Below are 20,661 nucleotides of genomic sequence, written 5' to 3' on the forward strand. Positions count from 1 at the left end.
GACCTTGCTAAAAGTGAGAACATTCCTTTGCTATGTTTTCTCTGAGTTGCTGTGTTTTCTGCTGATAGGTAAACACTGCTTGAAGGTGAATTCCAGTGAGAGTGGGACCACATGATACCCCAGGGGCCCCAGTCACCAAGGACTGACACCATTTGACTTCAGACTTAGGTCCTGGTGCAAGGGGAGAAAATAACCTATCAGGAGAAACAAAACCATCTCTGAGAGGCATATTTTTGACCTGTGCTGTGCGTGAAGAAGTGTGTAGATAATTTGCAAATGACCTGTATTTTTTGGTCCAATTTTGTTCATTGGTGTTCTCTGTGATTCCAGTCTTTACATTTTACACAGCAGGGAGCGGGGAGGGTGTGGGAATAACATGCAAACAAGCCATCCCTTAAGAATTCTGCTTGGCTCTGTTTCTGAACATTTTTGATATAATCTAAAATTTTATTAAACTCTTTTTTTTTATAGGAAAGAACTGGAATCAGTTTGGACTCCCTGTTACCTTTAGTGACTGGTTTTATTTTAAAAAGTGCAGAGTTTGGGAATGATTTAAGTAGTCCTGTTGGCTGTGCCTAATTTATTCTGAATGCACTGTGCTGAGGTTTTGTTTCTCTGTCCTCCTTCTCCTCTAGCACTTGACTTCAACCTTGTTTAGTTACTCGCATATGTGGTTCTTTATCCTCTCTGTTTAGACGGATTTGATATTTTTGTCTTCACCATTTTGTTCATCTCTGCTCTAAGTGTGGTAGGAGCCACTGTGCATTTTGACTGCTTTTGCACTGTTCAGCCTTGGCTAAAGGCTGACTAGGATGGCACTGTGGACCCTGTGTGGTAGGGACATCCCTGTGAAGTACTGCCTTACCTCTGGTATGACTCATGACAGGTGATAAATGCAGGCTTTTGGACCCTAGTCAACAGCAGGATGTTGGTTGGTTTAGTGAATGGCTATATAAATTTTTCAAGTAATTATTTCGGAGTATAATGCTGCATTTTATGTTTGTGTAGACTACCTTCATGGGGTTTAAAAGCTACTTATCTTTCACCCAGTTTTCCATTTCAGAAATAAGGAAGCTGAATAGTACTATTTCTGTTTTATCTGTGATGAGGTGGCTGGGTCATTAGCATTTTCTCTCTGCCCAGGCACTGCCTCATTCAACCAACTAGCATGTCTGATCTCTTTTGAGAAGACGGATTATATGAATCTGACCTGTTAGCTAATTGGGAGCACAGAGCAAGAGTTGAGGCATTAGTTCATCGTATGGATCCATGACAGATGGAACAAACCTCTGCACAGGGCCACTTTTGGCATGCAGTCCGTGCTGTCACTCATATTGGTGTATTAGCATCTGTCACTTTATACTGGAAGCCATGTATTTAGACATCTCTTATTTCCTAGGCTGTGAGCTCTCTAAGGACAGGGGGAGTTGGGTCTTGTTCATAGGTGCAGGTGCATTCAGATCTTCATGGACGAATCTAGTCCTGTGCTACACCTTCAGTGTTCAGACCTGTCACATGTGGTGTGGCAGATGATTGTCTTTTTCTCTCTAGTGTAAGTAGTGGGCACTAGTAAGATATTTTCTTGAGGTTTTTTGTTTGTTTTGGTGAAATTAAAGGCATATAAAGTAGAATGAGGGGGAAAAAAACCCTTTAATTTGCCCCCTTACCTTGTTTGTAACCAATATACATAAATAACGAATGACCAATTAACAAAAACAAAAAACATAGGTGTCTTGATTATTTTCTGTTTGAAGTGCTTGTTTTAACTTCTTGCAGAGATAAAGTATTTCATCTAAAGGACAAAGCAGTGAGTTTTGCCATATTTTTGCAGCTTTAGAATGTTTTAATATTATTTAACAGAAAAAATTGCTGGCATTTTAAATACAAATATCAGACTTCTTTAGGTTAATTTAGTATTTATTTTTTACTAGTTTGCAGAAAAAGAAAACTGTAAATGCAAAGAAAAGTGACTTTTTGTTCTAAATATTATTTCAGAAGCTTTTTCCTAAATCCTTGTGAATAAAATTACACTTGCAGTATGAGTATAATCCCTTAAAATCCCTAAATCCGTAAAAAGAAAGTTGACCCAAATGCTTAAATAAGGACTTTATTTACTGAAGTGAATACTTCTAATTCTCTTAGAGCATTGTTTTCCTTTTCCTCCTAAAATAACACTCACTTATAAACCTGATCCAGAAACTTTATCCTTTACATTTTGTTAGTATGCAAATTCTATAGAATCGTGCTTTGGTTGTGAACAAAGTCAAAATTTACTTTCAAATTTGAGCTTTAGTATAAATTTAGATATATTGAAAGAATTGAAATAAGAAGTGTTTGGTAATTTGGGGGGTGGCTGTGGTTTCTGAGGATTGAACTCACTGAGCCACATCACCAGCCCTATTTTGTATTTTATTTAGAGACAGGGTCTCAGTTGCTTAGCACCTTGCTTTTGCTGAGGCTGGCTTTGAACTCTTGATCCTCCTTCCTCAGCCTCCCCATCCACTGGGATTACAGGCATGTACCACCAATCCTGGTGAGTTTGGTAATTTGTTGTGTGTGTGTGTGTGTGTGTGTGTGTGTGTGTGTGTGTGTGTGTGTGTGTTATGGTGCTTGGGGATCCAACCAGGGCCTGTCAAGCAATGTTAAGCAACTACTCAGTCATGGACCTATACTCCCACCCCCATGTTTTTTTTTTTTTTTTTTTTTTGGCGGGGGGTAGCACTTAGCTTAACCACTGAATCACATCGCCCAGCCCTTTTAAAATATTTTATTTAGAGACATAGTCTCTCTGAGTTGCTTAAGACCTCACTTGCCGAGGCTGGCTTTGCACTCATGATCTTCCTGCCTCAGTCTTCCAAGCCACTGGGATTACAGGGTGGTGTGCCACCACACCTGGCCCCAGTTTTTATATATCTAAATGCTCTGTTTCTTCATTAATTGTTGTTGATTGATGTTAATTATCTAGCATTTTTATTGTGATCCCAGTGTATGAGGAATTTAAACCAAATCCAAATCCTTATTTATTCCAGTAAAATGCTTTTCACATTTCAACTTTTGCTGTAATTAGTTTTGATTTAGTAATCTGCTTATCTGCAAACAGAAATGATGTAGAGATCCCTGTTCTGACTAAACTAAATAAGATTTTCATTGAAAGTACCTAGATCTTATCAGTGGGAATAAATAAACTCCACTGACCTCAGTGTATTTAACCTCAGAGGGTGTATTTATTTGCAATAAATATTGTAACTTCAAATTTATGTTTTTCCTGACTAAAGTTTCACCCTAAGACATTCTCCAGTTATGTTTATTTTGGGGGTTAGTATTGACAGCTCAATCCCCTTCTTTTTACATGTCTGTCTGACCTGCCAACTCCAGCCCACCCCTTTCATCCCTGAGCCCATTGTTAGCTTACTACTCTTCCTGTCTTAGAGATGGGGTGGCCCCTTCTATTGGTGTATCTGACCTCATCCTTGCCTTGATTCCGTCCTCCTTCTCTGCCTGCCATTCCTCAGTTTCTCCACCCTTGAAATGTTGGATATCCCAGGGCCCATCTTTGCTCCCTTCTTTTATGTTTCTCATTTTTGTTCCCAAAGCTCAGTCACCTCATGTACATGGGCTGAGTTATTGTCTAGGCTTAGATGCCTTTGCTTTCTCTTAGTCTTTAGTGTGTACTAAAAAAGCGGAATTCATCTCCCCAAACCTGCATTACCTTCTCTGCCTGTCTAAACTCATGGCACAGCCATCCTTGTAGACACCTAAGCCAGAGCTCTAGGAAACACGTGCAGTCTTCAGTACCCTTGTCTCCCCTATCCAGGTCATCCCAAGCCTGTGGATTCTGTTTGCCAGAATCTGTTTAAGTCAGCCTCTTCTCAATCTTGAGTGCTCAGTTCTTGGTTCAGTCTCCCAGTGTAGCCCATCTCCATCACCATCAGTGGTTCTGTGTAAATCTCCTGTGGTCCCCCACTCCCTGCCAGGCAGTGATTCACTTGCATTCATCTTCCACTTTGCATCCCTAGTGCTGACATCTAGAGGTACCCCAGAAGAGTGGAAATGAAATGAAGGGATCAATTTCCCTGTGCAAAAAGTCAGTGCAGGTGAGTATAGGTCACAGCCGTGAAGAACAGGGAACCAGGATTTCACACAAGTGGACAGGACACTGTGTCTGCATTTTTTAAAAAGCAATACTCCAACTCTGTTCTGATAAAGGAAACTGAACTTGTAAAGTTTTAAAAACTTATGGGTAGAGCCTATTTTTTAGTTAGGATACACTAATAACTTAGAAGTAGTGTGTAAACAGCATTATATTTTTAACATTTATAACTTATTTTTGAAAATATATTCCGCAGTGTGCCATTTGCCTTCAAATATCCCAAAATTATAGTTTACTTTTGATCAAGATCTCAGGGATTTTTATTTTTTGAAAACCCAATTATCTTCTTTACAACCATTTTACACATGGCTTCTTGGTGCTTCTGGATGGGAGGATGTTTTTTAACCTGTTCATCAGTAACTCTTGAGTCATTTATGCCTGAATAATAGAACTCATCAGAGCAAGGGGAGATTGACTGTATCTGACTATATCTTCTTTAGATTTCACTTAAAGTATCAGATTTTAGGTTGTAAAAACTACTATTGCCTCAGCTCTGACCAGCATGTGATGTGCTCTTCAGCTGCTTCTGACTCTGTGAAGCCAGAGGACAGGACGGTTGTGTTCTCTTGCATTTGTTCCACTTACTGCTGAGTTGCCATAAGTTCATGTGACTTCACACACTTTCTCCCCACTTTGATATATAATGAAAGAACACCACTGCTTTCTTCAGTTGCTGCGGATGACACAGTATGTGGAAGCACTCAGTGTGTTAAGCCCCAAAGGTCTGAGTAAGCTTTGAATTTTTTGCTCATGGAGTAGGGTTAATAATTGAGAAGATTCATGACTCCTGTCAAAGTTGCTAAGACAAGTGGCTTGTATAGATTGGTTGTTTTGGTTTGAAAAAATAATATTTTACCACACAGAAATAACAGTTTTCTTGGAAAAATCTTAGAATGCTTAAATCTTATAAGCTTTTTTTTTCCCCTCAAGAAAGAAACTGGCTGTTTTTTGCCACCATTCTGTAGTTGAATGGTTGGCAAAGGTAGGAATGAAAGCCAAACTCTTTCTTTTCTCAGTCCTGTTTTCTTTTTCTGTTGATAACAATTTTGGGGCCACCACATGATGTGTAATTATTTGGCAGTGTAGTAGGTAGGGAGCCACAGCATAGGTACACACTCAGTGACATCTGCCCAACTTTTAGATTAAAACTTTTTTTATTAAAAAATTTTTAAGTTGTTGATAGGCCTTTATTTTATTTATTTATATACAGTGCTGAGAATCGAACCCAGTGCCTCACATATACCAGGCAAGTGCACTTCTGCTGAGCCCCAGCCCCAGTTTAGATTAAACTTTTTAAAATATAAAAAAATCTGTAAAACACTTTGATTCTTTGTATGATAAAAATACCTTAAGAGTATATATCCTAGTCTTTATGGCAGAAATATTATCTTCCTTCTTTTTTTATTTTATTTTGAGATGGGGCTTGCTAAGTTGCCCAGAATAGCAAAGAATTTGTGATCCTTCTGCATCAGCTTCAAAGTGGTTGAACCACCACACCTGGTTCAGAAGGGTAATCTTCAAGGCATGCTTGATATTTAGTGACAAAGAGAACACTTTTTGAGATATTGAATCTTTATGTCAGGGACACAGAAAACGAGCACACTTTTAAAATCTACTAAAACCACCTCCCTTTATTATGCATATTGGTCTTTGACCTGAATTGGAAAGGGGATTTTTTTTCCCCCTCTAATGTTGATAAATAGACATTGGGTCTTCGGTCAATTAGACCTTCAGGTGAATTTTCCTTATATTGAAAAATGGAAAAAAAAAATCACTTGAGGTATGGAAGATTAATTTCATCCCTCCTTGTCATAGGCCTGGAATATTAAACTGGTTTTTGTGGCTGTTTATCATCTAAGCAACTGCACAGGTGTATATTCACTGCAGTGTGGATTCATCTGTATGTCTGATCTATTTTGAATCTTGTCAGAGGTTAACAATTAGAGGATATAGAGGTAGAGACATCAGGGCCAGTGAGACCCTTTGGTACTTTCTTTTGATGGTGATTTTTACATTAGAAGCCAAGAGCTTTGTAGTCCCTTGTGGAGCAGCCCAGCAATGTTGCTGTGAGGATATCAGCCATGGTTGCTCACTCCTTTAGTAAAACCTCCTGGCTTTGTTGTCACTCTTCATCTACTAAGAACTACAGGGTTGAATAATAGCTTGTCATTGAAGAAAATAATGATGCTGTGATCTTCATGAAAGCTTATAAGATGACTTCCCATTTATGCCATCATCTACTGAGGAAGGCCACCATGGTGTACACCATGAGATCTAGAGTAATTGAGGAATGTTTTGGTGAGCCATGTTGGAGACAAACATGGAGATGACAGCTTCTCCAGAGAACACCTTGGCTTTGGACTGGAACCTACCTAGATGTGAACCCCAGGCCTGCTGCATGGAGCTGGGCTGGTCGCTTAATTTGTAGGGCCCTCTGGCGAAGCCCCTGACACTTAAAGACATGCTTAGTGAATACTCCTGCCTCTTCCCTGGGAAGTTGTGTTTTCCTCCCTCTGAACTGTGCTTCTGCAGTGGCTGGTCTGGTGGCCCTTGTGCAGAGAGCTCAGTGTGTTGGTTCCCTGGGTGTCCACGTGGTGCTCTCTGCTGAGGTCCTGATTGACGCTCTTTCATCTGCAGGTGCCCGAGATCATCAGCTCCATCCGCCAGGCTGGGAAGATCGCCCGCCAAGAGGAGCTGCGCTGCCCCTCGGAGTTTGACGACACGTTTGCCAAGAAGTTTGAGGTGCTCTTCTGCGGCCGCGTGACAGTGGCTCACAAGAAGGCCCCCCCAGCGCTGATTGACGAGTGCATCGAGAAGTTCAACCACGTCAGCTGCAACCAGCGGGCAGACTGGGACCGGGCACCAGAGCCCCGTAGGCCCATGCGCAAGTCCTTCTCCCAGCCCGGCCTGCGCTCTCTGGCCTTCAGGAAGGAGTTTCAGGATGCCAGCCTCCGAAGCGGCAGTTTCTTCAGTTCTTTTGAGGAAAATGACATTGAGAACCACCTGATTAGTGGACACAATATTGTGCAGCCAACAGATATTGAGGAAAATCGAACTATGCTCTTCACGGTAAAATATTGTCAAATGTTGTGCTCATCTGTGGTGCGACACCTGTTCAACAGAAAATCTGCTTTATTGAGTGAAGATTCTTAGTAAATTGCTTTTGGATTTATGTGAGAATCCACATATTTTCATACTGAATAATTTTTTATTGAGGATAAAATCCTTATGTTAGTCACAAGCCTTTAAAACCACCAGAGGGAAGCATGAAGAGAATCCATCTCATGCTTGTATAATTTTTATCTTACTTCCACTTCCCATGGTTTTAAATCTACCTTTTCAATGGCGAGAATACTTCAGATATGGAAAAGAGGCCAAAAGAGGGATTTTCAAAAACATGGATTTATTTCAAGTAATATATTTTAGCAAAATCCTTCAGGTGGAAAATATTCTCTTTACTATTGTCTTAATTTATAAAACTTTCATCCTTTGTTAATTTGGATAATTTGGTTTGTGAATAACCTTATATTTGAAGTTTATACCCAAACTGAAATATTTATCTAGCTAGTTGCATGTTTTTTTCTTAGATGAAAATTGTTAAACTGACAGTGAATCAAATGCCAGAAAAGGATGGATAGGGGAGCTATCCCTCTTGTGGTTGGCTGCTCTGGGTTCTTTTGGAGGCTTGCCCTCCTGGGGGAGCCCCTGGGTCTGAGCTGATGCAGTGAGTGAGTCCCTACTGATGTAAGGAGCTAGTTTTCCTTGATTCCCTTTCTGTCTGTTCTTGCTTAATGCTGACTTTCTGTAGTGAGTAAAATTGCCTTGAATGTAATACATTATTATGTAATCTAATGTATTCTGTGCATTATTAACCCAAGGCAGTGAAATGCTTGGAGTAATGAAGCTGGCCAGTTGGGTTAATGCTGTATAAATGTGTGCAGTTGTAAAATCCAGGTGGTGTGACAGGGTAAACAGGACTTATTTCTTCCTCTTTCTTTGTTGACCTTGTATACTGAGTGCTGTGTCTGCAGTCAGACTTGCACTTTAATCTGTGTTTAACCTATCCCTTATTTCCCCCCACAAAAAAACTTGTCATTGAGATAATTGCTCAGTGCATTTATCTACATGTTCTTATTGTGTGACAGCTGTGTACATGGACTGTTTTTTGTTTTTGTACCAAGGATCAAATTCATGAAGGTTTAACTACTGAACCACGTCCCAAGGCCTTTTTTATATTTTGTTTAGAGACAGGGTCTCACCAAGTTGCCTAGGGCCTCCATAAGTTGCTGAGGTTGGCTTTGAACTCTCAGTCCTCCTGCCTTTCAGCTTCCCGAGCCACTGGGATTACAGGCATGTGCCACTGCACCCAGCTGTACAAGCTATATATGGACAGTAGTGAATGCGACAGGCATGGTCTCTGCATGTGTGGAATTTAGATTCCAACAAGCAAGATGGGCAGCTGATTGCATTGTTAAGTTTATCTAAGTACAATTGCCATGTATGCTGCGTAAGAGAAGTAGAAGGTGCTGTGAGAATGCTCAGGGAATCAGGAATGGCTTCTTTGAGGCAGTGATTTTTTTTTTTTAAATGGTACCAGAGATTGAACCCATGGGTGCCCCACCACTGAGCTTTTTATTTTTTAATTTTTATTTTGAAACAATATCTTGCTAAGTTGATGGGTCTAGTCTAGAAGTGTAACCCTGCTCCCTCAACTTCCCAAGTAGTTGGGGTTACAGGCATTCTTTATTAAAGAATTCCTTTAATATCTGTCATACAACAGAAGTGCTAAAGGTATAACAAGTGTTTTCTGAGTATTTGATTTGTGATATTATATTTCTTTCTCTTTTAGAATATTAAGACAAATTATAAATATAATCTTGAAATAAAAAGATTTGCTCTTAGCAACAACAGTGCACCTGGCCAGGAGGTGACTTTTTTTCACAGAGCTAAGGTTTCTATGTGGCCAATTGGCAGGGTCTTGTGGGCTCATAGAGCAGCAGGTGAGAAGGCCTGAATGGCTGGGGTGTTCGTAGGCCTCTTTATTTAGAGTGTAATTACTCTTGATTCTATCCTGATTGCTAGCAAGCTTGTATTATCTGCTTTATATTCCACATTAAGGCGCAAAGAGTTTAGAGAAGAAGGGACGCAATGATAGTGACAGCATCAGGATGTGACCACTGACTTGTTGGTCCTGAGGAGGAATTAAATCTGTAGAAACGACACATACAGGAACCAAGAAGCTTAGCAGTATGGAGGCCGGGAGCAGCTGTCTAGAGCCAGGCAGGGCACACACTCAGTTGCCAGAGGGGTGGGTTGCAGCACAGCACTCTACTCTAATAGGTGTCTTAGGACATCCCCAGTCAACATGGAGGTGTTAATTTATGCTAATGCTCCAACTTTTAAAAAAGAATCAGGTCTGTAGTGTATGAATGCCTAACAAGTTATGTGTAATCTACAAATGGTAGAAAAAAAAATTCAAAGCGTTTTGGAAACTTCTGTTTTCTTTCAGTATTCATTATGTAGAAACCTCTTATGCAGGTTTGTGTGTTCTGAGCTTATTGCAACTTTTGGATATTTAGTCTTTTCCTCTCAGAGAAGATTGCTGCCCTATGTAGATGAATGTGCTTCAGTTGTCCTGTGCCACTTGAAATCTGTGGAATAAATTTAGAAGCTTTGAAATGATTTCCCGTAACTGTATAGTTAGAACTTTATGAGAACATGCCCTTTTGCCTCTTTATTTTCATAGGTTATGACCTGCAACAGTTTGTGTGATAAATTTGAATTCAACTTTCATGAGAAGCTGGTCTCTCTCTTTTTTTTTTTTTTTGTCTTTTTTAAGATTGGCCAGTCTGAAGTTTACCTCATCAGTCCTGACACCAAAAAAATAGCACTGGAGAAAAATTTTAAGGAGATATCCTTTTGCTCTCAGGTAAATGGAGACTGATTATTGGTTTGATTGCAAATGAATTAATTAAAGAATTCCTTTAATATTTGTCATACAAAAGAAGTGCTAAAGGTATAACAAGTGTTTTCTGAGTATTTGATTTGCAATATTGTGTTTTTTTCTCTTTTAGAATATTAAGGCAAATTATAAATATTATCTTGAAATAAAAAAGATTTGTTCTTAGTAAAAATATACTGGAGAAAATAGATCTACTGTAAATTTTTTTCAGTTTGTGGTATTCCCCAGTCATAATTACTAGGGTTGTGAATCTGTGTGTATGTCTTATATATGTTTATTCAAGCATATAGTACATATGTATTTATCTTACAAAAGTCCAGAATTTTTTATTATCAATATATCATTATTTCTTCTTCTTTAAAATAGAGTAGATAGGGCTTATCTTTGAGGATGTTTTACCCAGAATGTAGTTATCTATGAAATCTTCCATATTAATAATTTCCTAGGTATGTTTTATAGAGGTTCATTTTAGAGGAATCTGTCAAGTATGATGAGCTGTGTCAGTTTCGTCCTTGTAAATACAAGATCACTTAAGTTAGTGTTTGGCTCTTCTTTTAAACTTTGATTTTTAGATTTCTTTAATAAGATATGATAAAAGTCTCAGTATTTCTTGATTTATAATGTGATCTGCTTGACTGTTCAAAAGTCATTTTTTTTCCAAAATATGAAAATAGTGATCTGTTTTTTTCCCCACATTTTTTATTGATGCATTATAGTTGTACATAATGGTGGAGTTTGTTGTTCCATTAATGTTCTTCCTTAGTAGGTGAAATATGGAACTGTTTTCAAAGATATTTTCCTAAATTGTATTTCCTTAAGTACCCAGTATGTGTTTGATATGCTACTGGGGAACACTGATTGAGATGCCAGGCTCTATCAGGGATTACTTACTTACTACAAAATAGTTGGCCTGAAAGTAAGATTATCCACAGAATTTTCATCTTGATTTGCTTCTATTTCGGTTAAAATATTAAATGTTTTCTTTTATGATGTGATAGCTTAATTATTTCCTGAAGAAGTGCAGCCTGGGTTTCTGCAATCACCTGAACTCTAGGCTGTCAGCACTTGGCTCTGTGGGCTGGGGATTTCAGAAGACCTTGATATGTTAATATTTATGGGGGATGTCTCATCTGTGTTAAAGTTGCTTCTGTTGGCTGTTGCTTTCAAAACATGTTTATATATTGATGTTTATTTGAAAGAGCTCTTAGGAAACTGTGGTATTACTTGGCCTTAGTATCTTCTGCTTAAAGCTTCTCTATATATGTGTAATTTTTTACTCAGTCGTCAAACCAGTTTACTAAAGTATTTACTTGTTTTTTTTGGTTTCGTTTTGTTTTTGGTTTATTTTTATGATACTGGAGATAAACCTAAAGCCTTGTACGTGCTAGGCAACATTGTACCACTGATCTACATCCTCACCCCTGTACTTTTATGCTATTTTAGAAGTACAACTATGTTTTAAATTTTTTTAACCTTTATATGTACATATGTTTGCATGTGTATGCACACACAGTTGCATTTCTTCATTAATCTTAGTTTGCCTTTGATTTTTCAATTTTTTGTGCTTTAAGAAAATTTTTAATTTTTTTGTCATATTAAAACGAGTACCAAAACTTAGTTCTCTCATGGGAGGCAATCAGAATAATAATTTAGTGGAGCAAAGTTAATTTTCTTATCTGAGAGGTGATTTTTAAATATTTTTTTTAGAATTTTTTAATATTTATTTTTCAGTTTTTGGTGGACACAACATTTTTATTTTATTTTATGTGGTGCCGAGGATCAAACCCAGCGCCCACGCATGCCAGGCGAGCACGTTACCGCTTGAGCTGCATCCCCAGCCCCTTTTTAAAAAAAAAAAAAAATTTTAAAGTTATTGACGGACTTTTTTAAAAAAATTATTTATTTACATGAGGTGCTGAGAATCAAACCCAGTGCCTCGCATATGAAAGGCAAGCATTCTACCACTGAGCCACAACTCCAGTCCTTATTTTAAATATTTTTTTATTTTAAAATATCCTAGAAAATAGTAATTTTATAGTATTCCTTAAAACTGTGCTGTGTAAGCTTCATTGGTGTTTGAGGCAGTGGCGTCTCTGCTGATACAACTCAACTTGAGCTTATCTTCCCTTGCCTTCCACAGGGCATCAGACACGTGGACCACTTTGGGTTTATCTGCCGGGAGTCTTCGGGAGGTGGTGGCTTCCATTTCGTCTGTTATGTGTTCCAGTGCACAAATGAAGCTCTGGTGAGAGAGGATGGGTGCTTCTTATCCAGAAGCTTATTGACAAGGAATTTCAACCTCACTGATTTTTCTGTCCTTAGCAAAATAGTGTAGCCTCACTGACATGTCATTATTTGGTTTTAATTATTTACTCATTATTTTCCCTTGACTAATAACTAGATAGTACACATCTGAGACTTATTTGGGTATGCATTTTAAATTTAAATTATTTTTGAAGAACATGCTCACTTTTACCTTCTGGTCTAATCTAGCATTTTAAAATGGCATTGGACTTTCAATCCTGAGAGGAATTTGCTTTCCACTCAGTATTTAATTTGTTATTTTTACTTTTTACCTTAGCTGCTTTAAGAGCTCTGAGCCTTTTAATTAGTATTTCTCGGATAATAATCTTAGTGTCGTTACCACTATCATCCATCAACCTGTGGAGCAAGTCCAGAATAATCTCAGACTACCAACTCTGTTCCATAGCTTTCTTGACATCTCATCCCAGCCAGTTTTAAATGGACTTTTTGCTGGCTTTAATTTCTCTTCTCTTCCATTAGGTTGATGAAATCATGATGACCCTGAAACAGGCTTTCACGGTGGCTGCAGTGCAGCAGACGGCAAAAGCGCCAGCCCAGCTGTGTGAGGGCTGCCCCTTGCAGGCCCTGCACAAGCTCTGTGAGAGGATAGAGGGTAAGTAGGGGCACTTGCAAGCTGTAATGTAGTGATGTGAAAGGCCCAGGAAAACCATAGATAGCAGCATCTGCTGCAGGATTCTGCCTAACAGAGGGTCCAAGTCCTGTTAATCACAGAGATTGTAGGTATACTTACTGTGCCGTGGGTATCTTCTATGTGTCAGGGATTTTGTGGGGTGCTGGGGATACATAGATAACTATTTCCCCCTTTTACCATCTCCCTATCCAAGGTACTCTGAGGACAGTTGGGAAGTTAGAGAAACAAAGGCTACCAAACCAGTTGCCTAATGTTTATCAGTGTTGTGTTTATGGTCAGTCATGTTAGCCACTGCGGGAGATAAGATGTAAAGAATTTTCACTAGGCTTCACCATTAGAAGGTCATCAATACCTCTTCCTGCACTGTTTTAATGAAGAGCAGAGCAGAAGGCAAGTTGCAGTCAAGGAGTGAATGGGAAAGCATCACAGGTGCAGTGACTGCATGACCTTGGCTTCTAGAAACTTAGTGCAGGGAGAATCTGTAATGAAATGTTAGGGTTTGCTGCTGATATTTACTGAAGATGTGCCAGGCACAGTGCTAAGTACTTTCTTTATTATCCTTTTAATCTTTTCTGTGTTTGTGGGAAGAAAAAGCCTCATTTATTTTGCATATTTAAATAAACTACTGTCTAATGAGCTCAGGATCCCGCCCCAGGTGGCTGTTACTTGCGGCTCTTGTCTTGGCAGAGACAAAGACAAAAAATGCTCAGGGAAGACCCTGGGTATCATCTGACTACTACTTCTTCTTCTTCTTCTTCTTCTTCTTTTTTTTTTTTAAAGATTTTTAAAAAAATATGGACACAATATCTTTATTTATTTTATTTATTTTTATGTGGTGTTGAGGATGGAACCCAGTGCCTCACCTGCAAGGCAAGTGCTCTGCCGCTGAGCTATATATAACCCCAGCCCTTCATCTGACTGCTTTTTTAGAATTGGAGAGAAGTTTGAGCATGGTCAGGGTGGACTAGAGGGGTCCCTCCTGAAGGAGGGTGGGAAATATACTTTAGGCAGGAAAGGAGATTCCGGTTGTCTCTCTTCCTGAGAGGGGACAGGGAGGAGCTAAGGTATGAGTGGTTTGGTGCCCACTGAGGGAATACAGAGGTGAAGGGGTTTATGCCTCGGTTTTTTTGATTTTGTATCTTTCCATTTATGGAAGAATCTCTAAAACATTTTTGTGTGGTTTTCAAGTGTTGCATGATTTAAATTATGCACATTAAAAAAGCAAAGATTTCATTTCTTGTGTATCTAGAATACTTATTATACACTATAAGTGAAAAGAAAAACCACATTGATAGTCAGATCTGAGTTCCTTTTTTATTGTAAAAATACACATAAAAAATTTGCCATTTTAATTTTTTTTTAAAAGCGTGCAGTTGAGTAGCATTAAATCTATTTACATTATTGGGTAACCATCACCACCATCAATCTTTTTTATCTCCCCCAAATGCAGCCCCTTAAATACTAACTCCTTTGTTCTACTCCCAACCTCTGGCATCTACCATTCTATTTTTTGTTTCTGGGAATTGGATTACTCCAGGTAAATTTATATAAGTGGAATTATATAGTATTTGTCTTCTTATTTCTGGTTTATTTCACTTAGCATAATGTCTTCTCGATTTTTTCATGTTGTAGCTGTGTCAGAATTTCATTTCTTTTTAAGGCTGAATAATATTCTATCACACGTATATACAACATTTTAATTATTTATTTATTTGTGGACATTGGTTTGTTTCCATCTTTTGGCTATTGGTGTACAAATATCTGTCCAAGTTTCTGCTTTCAGTTGTTTTGAAGTTGACATTGCTGGATCATATGGCAATTCTATACTTAATTTTTGTAGGAAGATCCATAATATTCTCTAACAGTTACACCATTTTACATTCCCACTGTCACTGCAGTTGACAATTTGCAATTTTTTTACATCCCCACCAAAACTCGTTATTTTGTTTTTCTTTTTAAATAACTATTTAATGAATTAAATGAAATTAATCAAATTTGCTATATATAGAATTTAACATTACAACCTCCAACTCTTCCATGTTAATCCCTTGTTCCAGTGAAGAAATTAAATTCTAACAAACTATTTTTTCTTCATTGTTCCTTTAGTGAGTTCCAAACCATCTTTTCTTCCTTGATTTTTCTCTCATTTTTCTTGGCTCCAACCAGTAGGGGAGTGGTCTCAGTAAAGTGTGAGGCCATCAGAATCGGGGTATTCTTTCAGCTCTGGGGAGATCTTTTAATGTGACAGGTTCAGCTTCTTCAGCAACAACTTCCATGGGGCTGAGACACAAAAATAGGACCTCACTTATAAAGAAGATCCTCATATGGGCCACCAAGAGACATCATGGGAAGAGATGTCTCTGGAGAAGAGTCCGAGAAGTTCCCAGAGAGAAGTCGGGACCAGCAAGGTTCTTAACATGCATGACGCATAAAGAATTTGAGCATGCCCAAGTCAGAGACAGAGATTTATTTAGGAAAGCAAAGGAACATTCAAGGGAGCATGTGGGACGTCTTCAGAGGGAGAAACAGCAAACAAAGAAACAGCCTTTTTTCTTTCTTTTTTGATGATAGCCATCTTAATGGATGTGACATGGTATCTGATTTCTCCTTTAAAATAAGATAGATTAATAGGTGACATTTTAAAGTCTGGGAACATTCATTGTGTGTACAGTGCTCTTCAAAGTGAACATGATTCATATGTTTGACTCTGTTTTCCAAGTTGTTGCTATTTGCTGACATTAAACAAAATATTTCTGGGAATGAGAAAAGTTTTGCTTAACTAGCGCTCCCAACCCAGAGGATCACTAACCCTTTCCTAGTGGTTGTCAAGATAAGGCAAATGATGACGGAAATGTCCCTTAAGAGCTTATTAAGAAGCCAGCCATGACTTTGGCCTTGAAGATAAAGCAGATCATGATCTGCAGAACTGGAATACTTCCAGGATTCCACTTGATAAGTCTTTCTTTGGTCTGGCTTAGATTTAAGAAAGTTAAAACTGAAAAGTTTTAAAACTGCTGTAGTTTTAGAAATTATCATTTAATCCTTTTTTTTTCCCCCCACAAAATTCAGCCAAAGCAAAAAGTTCTACTACTGTAAGAACAAGCCATTAAACAGTGCCCTCAGAAGTCTGGGAGGTATGTTTTACCTATATGAAAAGAAGCTTTTCTAGAACTATGAGTGGCACATTATCAGAAGCATCCTTAGCAAAGGAGATGTTGATTATTTTAAGGACAGTTTTGGAGTTCCTTGCTTTTTGCTCTTGTGTTCTTAATAAGTAGAATGAAGAGGTTTTTAAAATGATTGATTGTATGCTGCTTTAAGGGTAGTCCTAACAGGAAGTTATGATTTGACCAAGAACTCCATAAATGTGGAATGGACCAGTGACATGGTCACAAGGAGAATTAGAGACTGTGTTTTCTTAATTGGTTGATGTCATTAAGTTATGCCCCAGAATCTGTAAAATAGAATAAATACACTGTAGGTGCCAGTGATGTTGGAGAAGCCACTCAAAATGCAGGTGCAACCTATAAGAGGTGCAGCTTTCCTCAGTCCTGTGCTTGAACTATGTGACTCTGCAGGCGCCATGGTGTGTATGTGGTACTTAAAGTTCAGAGGAGCATTTGGGGGATTACTAAAATAATTACACTCTCTCTGAGACAAAAAGGATAGATCTTTTAAGCACCTGAAGTTTGAGGTGGCCTTGCTAATAATGAGAATCCCCTCTACTCCGGTACCCTTTCCTGCTTTGTTCTTGCCTGTGTCCCCAAACTCTTTTGGCATCACATGGGGCCCTGGAGGGGAGATGCCTTCAGCATGGTTGCTGGAGTGGCAGAAGGTAGAGAGAAGCCATGTGGAAGGTGCTGAGACCTGAGTGGGACTGGTGGGTTTGAAATGAGCAGAAATAACCTGGTGCCTGATCAGGCTGAGACTGCAGGATCCCTTCACAGTGCTGGAATGAAGAAGAGGCTGTGCCCTTTGATTTCACCTGAAATTGTCAAGCATATGGTCTAACTCTTCTAGTCTGATGCTCCTTAGAGCTTAGGGATTTTCTCCACTTGTGAATGTTTCATCAAATAATGTGCTGTTTCTAAAACATGATGCCTAGATGGTGTCAGAGATGTCTGCCATTTTGGGGGAGGATTTTTAACTAGTGATTACTAAGTGTTTACTTTATTCATAAATGTAAGCATATTTTGCTTCCACATTTAATGTTTGTTTTTGTAATGCTGGGGATTGAACTCAGGGCCTCATGCATGAGGAGCAGGCACTCTGCCACTGAGCTACATCCCCAGCCCCACATTTAAGTGGTTGATACCATGAAACCTGTGTCTGCTTCCCTGGCTTTATATGACAGACGGCTGGCCAGGAGAGTATGTGAATTGCATGTCAACAAACCTACCTATCCTTTGCACCTTAGCCCACCTTTGAATTCACTGTTTTGAAGCCACCTGGATCAGGAGACTTGGCTCTCCTAATCAAGGGAGTTGGTAGAATCTTTCAGTTTGGGTTCTGGAGGCAGACAGATGAGGTTCAGATTCTAACTGTAACTTGACTGATGACCTTGGACAAATGCTTGACTTTGTTGTGTCTCAGTTCCTTATCTATACTTCCTAAAAACACAGTGCCTACTTCAAGGATAATTTTGAGGAATAAATGTGATAATGCCCATGAAGTGTTAGGGAAGTGGGATACCACTCAGAAAATGTTGGGTAGCCTCTTGGGGTTATCTTGGGTTCAAACAAATAAAAGAGAATGACTTCTAGATGCAGAGATTGCAGCAGCAATGAGACAGGGCAGCCACTTCTGTCTCAGCTCAGCCGTTAGGTGGGGGCTGCTGGGCCTCCTGACCTGGCAGTCGCCTGCTTCTCTGGGTTTTAGCTGTAAGGTAAAGGTATGGTGTCCAAGTTCCTACAGACAAGCCCCTGCCCAGAGGCACCCCCAAGGATGAGCAGGGAGTGGTCTTCGGTAAGGAGGACTACCTTTAGGACAAGAGGAACCGGGGGCAGTTTTTTTCTTATGTCAATTGGGTCAGCAAATTCTTTCATTCTCAATCTTCTCATCTTGTGTGGCATTTATCTCTGGTCATCAAGGAAACACAAAACAGGGCCTAAGTCATATTTGTGTGGGGATGGAATTTTTTAAATATCAGATTCTGGTGGGCACTAAAATTTTACGTAGTGATTTTATTCTTATAACTGTACCTTAACCTTTTGTGATGTTAATCAAATGGGCTAAACACTATTAGTAAATGTGATAGGAAAGGAAGATTGTTAGCTACATGAATTAATTTTATGTGAAAGAAATCTCATGCAAGAGAAAAATGTAGGTCACTTTTCAAAACCAAGAGTAATCGTTTTTTTCTTCAGAAAAAGTTTTCGTGTTTACATATAAATGTCCACATGAATTTTTGGTTTTTCTGAGGAGAATGTTCTGATTGTATGAAGTGTTTTAACATGGAGAAAGTAATTTAGAACCTTGCAGACTTGAGGAAGAGTCCAAGTGGGTGGTCTTTGGAAATTATGTGGACCCTCTGGGCCTCAGTTTTCCTAACTGAAATGGGGGTAACAGCACCCTCTTCATCACCCTCTTCACCCTGTTTTGAGAATCACAGGAAATGATGCAGGTGCTCCAGATAGGTGCTCAATACACAGTGCCTACGACATCAGCGCTCATTTGAAAGGTGGTGACAGTGCTAACACTGGGACACTCACCAGTGGGAATTCCCACAGAACCTTGGCAGCCTGAAGTGGGTGGGTAAGGAATGAAGGGAGGGAGCCCGGAAGACGATGCTAAGTAGCTTTTCATGTCTCTTTTTTTCCCCCTCTCTCAACAGGAATGAATTCTTCCAAAACCAAACTAGAACTCCAAAAACACCTGACAACATTAACTAATCAGGAACAGGCAACTATTTTTGAGGAGGTTCAGGTACAGTACATAGTTTTTAATTTCTAGCGGGAGAGAGAAGGCAGGCTCTGACCTGTGAACTGTTCTGTGCAGAGAGTAGTGAAGTGGTGTTGTCACAGCCCGAGGAAGGGCCCCAGGTTCCTCTTGGTGTTAGCTCTAACGGTCCTGCAGAGAGACCGCTGCATCAGAACTGCAGAGTCACTTCACGTCTCAGCTTCCAAGGGGAAACTGATGAAAAGTGACATCTCTCCTAGAAAACTATGTTAGACTAGAGGGGAAATTGCAAAAGGGAAAGAACCTCAGCCTGGAAGAGAGGACCTGCATGGTGGTCTCCACACTGTCCTCTGCCCCCTGGGAACTTCTGCCAGCCCCTTCCTACTCTGCTTTTCCCTGAGTGTGGCAATTAAATGAAACATTTTGTATGTGAATTTGAACACAGCTGTGTCTCCCCCCGCTTTTTTTTTTTTAAGTTTTAAAAATAAATTTAGATCATGTTATCTACTTAGAATCATATAAGATATCAAACTAGAAATTAAAAAAACAAAACCACAAAACAGAATAATAACCAAGTTCATCAACTTTCTGATTTAAACAACCTGGAAAGCAGCTCTTTACGCAGTGTTTTGCTGCATCATATCTTGGGGAAACACTGGCACGTATGCTGGCACGTCTGTGGTCTGTTCTGCATGAATCTTTAATGAGCTCTTCACAAATTTCATATCTCCTTAGCTCCGAAGCATTTTCTATGGTTTCCTTTCACTTTTCTAGGTAGGTGAACACCCTAGGACAGAGAGTAAATATCTTTTTTTTTGGAGGGGGACACAGTGACCAGGAGGTTCTACAAATAAAGGAGAATTGAGCAAAACGGGACTGGCCATTGTGTGGGCTGAGTTCTCTCTCCTCGCTCACTGTGGAAAGTCTCCAGATAGGGCCCACAATCTATTTTTTTTTTTTAATTTCTGTGAAATATTAAAGTAGTGTCCTTTTAAAATCATACGCTAGCGTTCTTCTGTTTCCTTGTTCTCCTTCTGCTGTGGGATTGGCACCTATTTGTAGAAAAAAAAGAAAAACATGGAAATTTTTTAAATTTCACAAATGGCCAAGAGGGTAATTGCTCCCAATGACTTTGGCACGCTAGGCTGGAAGGGGTCATCACTGTGCCTAGGCTTCAAGCTAAGTACTATTATTTATTAAGAATCCTCTTAGACCAAATGCCTACAGAAATAGATGGACCATTTGCTTCTAATTATTAATGTACTTAGACTTGAAGCCTAGGCACAGTGATGACCCACTTCCTGGCCTAGCGTTGCCAAGTCAGTTTGGGGAGCATCTTCCTGGCAAGTGTGAAACACAAACCTCCCTGCCTAGTGTGGATTTTCACTTTTATTTAGGCAGCCGCACATGGCTTTCCCTAAAATGGTGTGGTGACTCAGTGTAGGCAAATGTTCTGAAGCAGTAAGGAGCTGCTATTGGGTAGGATTCTGAGAGCCTCTTCTCCATGCAGGATTTCAGATATTCCACACATTATGGCAAAGAGACTTCAGGAAAAACAAACAAAAAGTAGGTGATGAAAGTTTACTTAAAAAAAAAAAAAAAGTTCAGTTAATATCCCAGAGTCCAATGTGTTTTTCTAGGCTCTGCAGAATTTTTGGTTGCTCTGAACCAAATAGAAGTGACATTGTCCATTGG

The 20,661-nt window shown here is 39.3% G+C and overlaps 1 protein-coding gene across 6 annotated transcripts in view; it reads left to right on the forward strand.

Annotated features, from left to right (window-relative positions):
* Positions 1–20,661, forward strand: part of Tbc1d1 (TBC1 domain family member 1) — a 214,402-nt gene that overhangs the window by 102,504 nt on the left and 91,237 nt on the right. For 4 of the 6 annotated variants that reach the window (XM_078021183.1, XM_078021180.1, XM_078021181.1 and 1 more), the window contains exons 3-7: positions 6,788–7,219; positions 9,897–10,079; positions 12,253–12,357; positions 12,897–13,029; positions 18,902–18,993. In XM_078021183.1, coding sequence (XP_077877309.1) covers positions 6,788–7,219; positions 9,897–10,079; positions 12,253–12,357; positions 12,897–13,029; positions 18,902–18,993 — 945 coding nt within the window. The remainder of the gene's footprint in view (positions 1–6,787; positions 7,220–9,896; positions 10,080–12,252; positions 12,358–12,896; positions 13,030–18,901; positions 18,994–20,661) is intronic. The other 2 variants (XM_005319905.3, XM_005319906.3) reach the window with 1 other exon arrangement.

Source organism: Ictidomys tridecemlineatus, chromosome 9, assembly GCF_052094955.1.
Source record: "Ictidomys tridecemlineatus isolate mIctTri1 chromosome 9, mIctTri1.hap1, whole genome shotgun sequence".
In the NCBI taxonomy this organism is placed as follows: Eukaryota; Metazoa; Chordata; class Mammalia; order Rodentia; family Sciuridae; genus Ictidomys; species Ictidomys tridecemlineatus.